The sequence below is a fragment of the Coenobita brevimanus genome, chromosome 102 (genome assembly GCF_032717465.1).
Source record: "Coenobita brevimanus isolate Jiangsu-jjx chromosome 102, ASM3271746v2, whole genome shotgun sequence".
NCBI lineage: Eukaryota > Metazoa > Arthropoda > Malacostraca > Decapoda > Coenobitidae > Coenobita > Coenobita brevimanus.
Window position 1 is genome coordinate 31,546,212 of NC_137055.1, and position 9,110 is coordinate 31,555,321.

Genomic DNA, 9,110 nt, shown 5'->3' on the forward strand with positions numbered 1-9,110 from the left:
GTGAGACCGCACTCACTCACTCAGACAAAAGCTAAATACTTACGCCTAGGAAAAAAACACCTTAACTAAACTCTTAAGACTACAAAATACAAAAGGAAATACTATAGTCGATGAATGCTTTGTATCACCCGAAGCTGAACTAAGGTTGGGAGTACTGGATAACTGTCTCAGTGGAGTCTGGGTGCTAGCGACCTCTTCTCTCACACTTCTGGAGCACAGGACCTCTCTCCGTCAAAGCCACAACTAGACTGAATTCAAATGATGTATAGGCAGGACGCACAAGCCACCGGAAGAAGGCGTGGCTAACGGTTGAGGCAAGCAGGGGCGAACAATAAAAAAAAATTGTATTGCTCAGTAGAACACTTAGTGACGTGCATTAAATCGGTCACTTTTGAAAGTGACGAATGTTTTGAAAAGTATACTCCGAAATGGAGAGAGAAACGGTTAACTGAGCGATACACAGTGAGTTTTCCACTAATAGTTCGTGGCTTCTCACAAAAGGGAAATGTCGCGAATTGATTCGTGACAATATATATATATATCTATCTATCTATATCTATCTATCTATATATATATATATATATATATATATATATATATATATATATATATATATATATATATATATATATATATATATATATATATATATATATATATATGTATATATATATATATATGTATATATATATATATATGTATATATATATATATATATATATATATATATATATATGTATATATATATATATATATATATATATATATATAATATATAAATATAAATATATATATATATATATATATATATATATATATATATATTTAATATATATATATATATAATATATATATATATATATATATATATATATATATATATAATATATATATATATATATATATATATATATATATATATATATATATATATATATATATATATATATATATATATATATATATATATATATAATGAATATGTTCATCCTTCATTATATGTTGCACTAGGCAAGCATATTTTGGCTCGCGTGTCAGTAAAACAAGGCCTGCTTCGGACCAACACCACCCCTGAACATCACTACGAAGCATCCAACTCCCTTACTGGTCCCAGCACCATCACCTTAAATTAAGCTCTAATTACAGGCACAAGTTCAATTACATTACGTCTTTTATATAAGCACTACACAGATCATAGTAATGTAATTGTCAGTACCTGACCACTATGCTGGGGTTCCTCCAACTCATTCGCGTCTTAATACGACGATGTAAACAAACACAGTGGTGCCACATCAACCAAGATGCCACAAGTTGGTGTAGTACTTATAAGTGAAGGCGACTGTACCTCCCCTCCGTATTCGCCAAGACCACCTGGCACTTTCATATGGGTTGCGGACCATCAGGAAAAGTAATATCGGCAATGTGGCCTGTGCCCCCTTGCGTCAATACCACCACCTTATGTGGGAGATTCATCAGCCACTCGCCGTTCGCCTCCACTTACTGGCTTAGGAGCTTGGTGTGAACCTCAGTGACTTTGACAAGTTGGTGTTTAAAAATATAACTCCTTCAGAGCCACTGAACTTCACTGTTGATACCTCATGGCTCCCAGCACCAAAGGCCAAGGCACCGGAGGTGGAGGTCCATCACTTGTTTTATAACATCGTAGTACGTCATTTGGGGTCTCACCATATGTACACTGATGGTTCCAAATCGAGTGAATGTGTGGGTGTTCGTGTGTGGTCAACGGAATGTTCCCATAGGTATCGTTTGCCGACTCATACCTCTGTGTTTACTTCAGAACTTTTTGTGATTGACAAAGCCATAGACTGTGCTTTACACTGTAGGCATGACTCATTTGTCCTATTTTCCGGTTTCAAATCATCCGTTCAGGCAATCGCTTCTTGCGCTACGGATTCTTATGAGATCCATGGCCACACTGTTAATAAATTGCATTTGTGCAACAAGTCCTTCACGCTGATCAGGGTGCATGGTCATTGTCATATCTACGGCAATGAGCAGGCTGACTTACCTGCAAAATCGGCAGTGGAACTCGAGGAGACTTGGGACGTTCCTCGTGATCTACGGTCGAGTCTCTCCCTCGGAAAGAAATCAGTTAATCTTCCGTGGTAAAGTCAGTGGACCATACCAAATATTTCAACCTGTAAGCCGTAACTAGGAGACTGGGAGACTGCCAACCGTCCCAGTCGCCTGGAAGAAAAAATACTGGCCAGACTGCAAATGAACTGTACATTTGTCACCCATATGATACCATATATTGAAAGACGATTTCCACCTCACTGTGACATCTGTGATGCGGTGTTTTCTAACAGTCATATCATCCTGCGCTGTCAGCGATTTATTCGTGAACGTGCTTCACTTATAAATTACTGGGATGCAGAAAACGTCCCCCTTACCCTTTCCACCATCCTGGATGTTGGGGATATTGTTATGACTGATAAACTGACGGCTTTCTTGAGGGAGACCGAACTGATCAGAGTGATGTAACTTTCTTACACTGTGATTATGGTTTATATCGAATGCAGATATGTATGTATTATTTAACTAGGGTTGACAGTTGACATATTTGAAATAGTCCCTGCTTCTGACTGCCCTGTTTCTTATATTGATGTCCCCAATATTACATTACGTTCCTCGCCTGACAGTCAACAATTGATGAGTGCAAGTGTGCATTATAGAAAGGGATTGGGCATTTTCAGTCTCTGGTGTTCTTTTGGACGAAGTACTGCACTTTTTGTAAATATGTATATGACTTTCATCTGTTTGTATAAGTTTTCTTAATTAAAGCCGACAGTTGACGTATATGGAATAGTTCTGGACCCATTTGTTTCTCTTTCATATATTGATATCCCCTATATTAAACCGTATACTTCGACCGACAGTCAGCAGGTGATGAATGCAGGTATGTAAGGCAGAGAGGCATTACATATCTGCAGTCGATGTGTTCTCTCGGCTGAGGTATTTTTTGCTATTAGTGTTAGTTTAGCTATTTGTATCTTTAGGCTTTAGTATAGGTTAGCGATTTGTCTGTCAGGTTTATTAGCTTTGGGATATTACATTTTTTCTTATAGTGTGATTTGTCAGAAAAAAAAATCTATACATATGTAAAGTAAATTAATTAAAATTAAATTTAAAGAACGAAATATATATATATATATATATATATATATATATATATATATATATTATTTGCCGTAATGACTAGACTCCGGCCCCAATATATATATATATATATATATATATATATATATATATATATATATATATATATATTTGCCGTAATGACTAAGGACTCCGGCCCCAATGGTCGATAAGCAAAGGAAAAGTAAAAGGAAGAGACTGGTTAATTACATTCAAACAAATGATCAATGAAGTTCTATTCAAAATTGATCCCTTTCGAAGTGGCTGGACACAGTTCGATTTACCTACAGGCTTAGATGATGTAAGTTACTGGAGCAATGGTAACGACAGAGCCAGTGAGGGTGTGTGGGTGTGGCAGCACGAGCAGATCAGTGTGCACATGGCAACACCGCTCTGGGGTGACGCCACCTCAGCAGGACAGGAGCCACAAGGAGGTGATCAGGAGAACTGTGCAGCAATAGTTAAGGAGGACTATTATTTCCTCCATGATGTCGATTGCAACAGTGCCTTATCTCTGATGTGTGAGCAAGAAGGTGGGTGGAAAATATTTTCATTCCTAACAACTGGGGATGTGATAAATAAATGCAGCGCCTATAAGAAAATATGCTACTTGCGTGGCTACATACACTACTAATAAATATTTCCTTTGTTTCTCAGCCGTTCGTGAAGTGGACATTAGTCAGAACGAGAAAGAAAGTCTTGCAGAAAAAGACTCATTAGGTGAGTATGAGTATGGGTAGAGGTTGGGGTGTGGACAAGAGAACTTAATAAGAAACTAATGAATGTATTGCTTAAACCTGGGATTCGGTAATAACGTTCAAATTAATTCACTGTTTTACTCCACACTGTAATCACCAGTCTGCAGCATTAGTGTGTAGTTTCTTTCACATCCCACGGAAGTAAAGGAAAGGAAAATATGGGAAAAACTATTTTTAAAAATGGAGAAACCCCTTGTCACGAGTATGTACTACTGCTGCCAGGTGTGTTTATCCACCCTCCTCCAACTAACCTGTGAACGTGGCGGCGCGGAGCCGCAGTCGTGGTCACCATAGCAGCCTGTTAAACATTTCTCTATTGTAGCCCTTAAGCTCAAGACTTACTTTCACATGTAAAAATGAAGTAATATCAACAGAGAGGATTAGACTCTGCTAACATGATTATATGAAAAGAAAATTTAAATAATGCAGTTTCGCTTATAATACAGTCGGACAACGAACATACACAAAAGCTTAGATTTGTCTCCTCTACACGGTTTGCACGAGATCTGAACCTTTCAAGCACGCAGAGTGAGCCGAGTCGAAGTGTTCATTTGCCACCATTAGCAGGAGAGAGAGTGAATGTTGGAATATTGAAGAAATAAAGAGGGTAAGGGTAATGCAGGGGGTAAAGCATTGTATTACTAAGTCCTTTATATGTGGAACTATGTGGAACATGCATGTCCACACATACTACCAGATATACAAATAGCAGAAAAAGTAATACAGGAGGAGTTAAGTAGATTAGACAGAGGAAAAGCAAGTGGTCCTGATGAAATTTCATGTTGGGTACTACGAGAATGTGCAAAGGAGTTAAGTAAACCATTATTTTTAATTTTCAAGAAATCCTTGAGTCAAGGTAAACTACCTGATATTTGGAAAAAAAGCAAATATTGTCCCCTTATTCAAGAAAGGAAATAGACAAAATCCACTCAACTACCGACCAGTATCACTGACCAGTGTTGTAAGCAATGTATTAGCAAAGCTTATAAGAAAAGCTTGGGTAAATCATCTAGAAGAACACAGTATGATAACAGAAAGACAGTTTGGTTTCAGAAAAGGAAAATCATGTGTTACTAATCTGTTGAGCAAACACAATATAGGATTTGGAAGGATGGGTGGACAGTATCTATTTAGATTTCAAGAAAGCTTTTGACACAGTACCACACCAAAGACTTTTATGGAAACTGTACCATCAAGGAGGAATTCGAGGCAAACTGTTTTGTTGGATGCAAGACTTTCTCATAAAAAGAGAAATGAGAACAGTACTAAGAGGAAACTACTCATCATGGAAAGAAGTGACTAGTGGAGTACCACAGGGTTCAGTGCTGGCACCAATCATGTTTTTAGTGTATATAAATGATATAAACAGTAACACTGGAAATGAGAGCTATCTGAATATGTTTGCAGATGATGCAAAAATACAAAGGAGAGTTACTAACACAGACTCTTGTAAAGAGCTACAAGAAGAATTAAATAAACTTCATGAATGGAGTAGTACATGGCAAATGGAATTCAATGTGGACAAGTGTCATGTAATCAAGTTTGGTAAAAGTGGAAAAAGACCTGATTGGAATTATAAGTTAGGAAATTAAACCCTATACACATCAGAAAGAGAGAAAGACCTAGGTGTGATCGTCAATAACAGACTATCTCCGGCTGACCACATCAGCGAGAAGGTACGGAACATGTATACACTGCTTGCAAATATGAGAATAGCATTCACATACATAAATGAAGACATGCTAAGAAGGATAATAACATCATTCATTAGACCAGCCCTGGAATATGCATCAGTAGTCTGGAGTCCTCATCTCAAAAAGCACATAGACAAGATTGAAAAAGTTCAAAGGGCTGCTACAAGATGGATACCAAGCTTAAGGGACCTAAGCTACGAAGAAAGACTAAATAAACTGAATCTACCAACACTACAGGAGCGAAGGAAAAGAGGTGACATGATAATGCTATATAAGTGCGGATCAGGGAAGGAGAAAATAGACATAAATGATTACTTAACATATGGGGAAGCATCAGCAAGAGGACACTGCAAAAAACTGCATAAGAAGAGAGGTGATAAAGACGTAAGGAAATTCAGTTTCCCAAACAGAGCAATTGATCAATTGAATGCACTACCGAATGAAATAGTGTGTGCCAAAACAATTCACAAATTTAAGGATATGTACGATAAATATGGTCTAAGACACGGGACAGTACGAGCTTGACTCATTCCTGTAAAGATACAATTAGGTAAGAACAATTAGGTAAGAACACACACACACACACACACACACACACACACACACACACACACACACACACACACACACACACACACACACACACCTCGATACGATTATTTTCCCTCTCCCCCTTGAACTTGCTTTGATTTGTGATGAAGTGGTATTTTATGGAAGAATTTCTATAGGTCGGATATTAATGTGAGAAGAATAGAAGTGTTTTAGAAAAAAGTAAAAGCATATGGCTTCTGGAAGTTATTTTTGACTCATTGTTCCACGATGGATATCCATTTAACGAGTAAAAAGATCAGAGGTTTGCTGAACTCGTCTGGTGTTAGAGCAAAAACTCATGCTTTAGACCAGACACTATTAATGGAGGTTTATCAAGCTTGGACAGGCATGGGTTTCCTTGCTTGTGACAAAATCATCTGGTGTTAGCCCGACTAAATATTACATTTTTTTGCCGGGTGATAATTACTCCTGTAATGAGTAACTTCCTCTGTCGTTAGCCAAAGTATAATTTAATTAATTGTCCGGCAAAGCAATTCCCCATAACATGTAAAATCATACGGCGATAGCATGAATTTCTTTTCCTTTACAGGATGCTACTGTCTGCCGTTGAGACAGTGCAAACTCTTAAAGTTTCCATAGTTGAAGACTGCTTCACCTTCACAACGATGTTATGTAGATTTTATTCTTGCACGGCTGCATAATATTAGGATTAGAGGAAACCTTCAATAATTATCAGAGTTAATGACTGCTGTATTTTTAAGACTGACAAATAAGGAAGTAAGAGTGCTTTGTGGTGTGGATGTGGATGTGATAGGAAGCGTCAGGAGAAACACACTGAGGTGGTTTGGCCATGTGGAAAGGATGGAGAGCGAGAGACTGACGAGGAGAGTGGGGTGGAGGGGAAGGGAGAGGGAGGGGGAAGCCGAGGGTGAGATGGAGGGATGGAGTGGAGAGGTATATGAGAGAGGGGGGTGTGAACTGGGAGCAGGTCAGTGAAATGGCGGGAGACAGGGCGGCATGGAGACAATTTGTTTGTGGCCACCCCTTACGGGATTAATGCGTCTGGCAATAGATAGATAGATAGAATTATTAATGTTTGTTCCAAGCTGCAAAATTTTGCTTAGTGATTGAAGGTAAGAATAAAATAGAATATTTTACATTCTATTAACCAGAATATAATCTACAGCTAACACTTTCTTTGGTTACGAATTTCCTAGAAATTATCTGGAATAATCGAGAGTGATTTTAGTTATAAAAACTGAACACTAATTTGATGAAGGATAAAGGTATTAAATGCATATAGTTTATTTACATTTATGTCGAGCATGAAATCCCTCCCCTCTCGGTGCCATTCCTTGATTAATTGCTTAACATAACCTTTGGGAGTAAGTTCGGTGCTGGAGTGGGAGCCTTCACTCAGTGGCATCCACATAACCGGGCTACAGAACTGTTATTTTCAAAAATCTATTAGTTCCCTTCCTGTCCAGCAAAAAGACGGTGTTGGTTTGTAGGAGAAGGGGCAACTTTAGGCTGAAGTCCATCGGGGTCAAAAATAGTTATGCCTGGAGCCACAACAGCAACAATAACTAGTAAAATCGTGGTGTAAATCACTTAAGGAAACGTAATTATTGTATCCCTGCTCGTTAAAAGGGTTAAGCCAGTACTCGAGACACTGTATAGGCCTTAAATGTTTAACCTAGAATAGTCATTCAGAATGTGGAACACCCCCCCTCCCCACCTACATAATGTAAGGGTTGAATATTCGACATTATTTTGTGACCAAGATCTTCGACAGATTCTCTGGGAATAGAATTACTGGAACCTTCCCTGACCCTCAAGCCTTCCACAAAGCTTGGTCCACATCCGATGAAAAGTCCTCATTAATAAACCTCCATAAATAGTGTGTGGTGTAAAGTATGATTTTTTTTCTCTCTCTCTGGCTAGCACAAGATGAGTGTGGCAAGTTTCTGATCACTTAACTCTTTAAATGGATATTCCTTGTAGAACAATGAATCAAAATAAGTTTCATACATCATATGCTTTTATTTTTTTGCATAACACCTCCGTTCCTTCTTACATCAATATCCGACCTCTAGAAATTCTTCCTTAAAATACTTCATCACAAATCAAAGTTCCAGGGGGAAAGAGGGAAAATATTCGTATCGATGTGTGTGTGTGTGTGTGTGTGTGTGTGTGTGTGTGTGTGTGTGTGTGTGTGTGATATAAAGGACTTAGTAATACAATGCTTTACCCCCTGCATTACCCTTACCCTCTTTATTTCTTCAATATTCCAACATTCACTCTCTCTCCTGCTAATGGTGGCAAATGAACCCTTCGACTCGGCTCACTCTGCGTGCCTGAAAGGTTCAGATCTCGTGCAAACCGTGTAGAGGAGACAAATCTAAGCTTTTGTGTATGTTCGTTGTCCGACTGTATTATAAGCGAAACAGTGCATTATTTAAATTTTCTTTTCATATAATCATGTTAGCAGAGTCTAATCCTCTCTGTTGATATTACTTCATTTTTACATGTGAAAGTAAGTCTTGAGCTTAAGGGCTACAATAGAGAAATGTATAACAGGCTGCTATGGTGACCACGACTGCGGCGCCGCCACGTTCACAGGTTGGTTGGACACCGTTGGAGGCGGGTGGATAAATACACCCGGGCGCAATAGTACCTAGAGTACAGTCTTTAGATGGTAAGAAATTAAACGAATTTCAGTGAAATAACAGACCTGAACCTTTTCAGAATGGTTTCCTGTAAATTTTGTAACCCGCTATGAAAAATGATGTTTTCTAAAGTGTACTGTACACAGATAACAGTAATGTGATGGCTGTTGACTGACAGTGTAATAATGAAAACAAAACAACTAGAAGTGGTGGACGAACTTATAATACAGTAGTGAGCCATAGTCTTTGCCCACTTTCTACCGATTCTGAAAGTAATT

At 38.2% G+C, this 9,110-nt stretch overlaps 1 protein-coding gene across 1 annotated transcript in view; it reads left to right on the top strand.

Moving 5' to 3' along the window:
* LOC145415444 (uncharacterized) overlaps positions 1 to 9,110 on the top strand; it is a 64,547-nt gene that overhangs the window by 42,834 nt on the left and 12,603 nt on the right. The window contains exon 3 of the mRNA XM_080284721.1: positions 3,450 to 3,692. Within this exon, the coding sequence (XP_080140847.1) occupies positions 3,450 to 3,692 (243 nt within the window). The remainder of the gene's footprint in view (positions 1 to 3,449; positions 3,693 to 9,110) is intronic.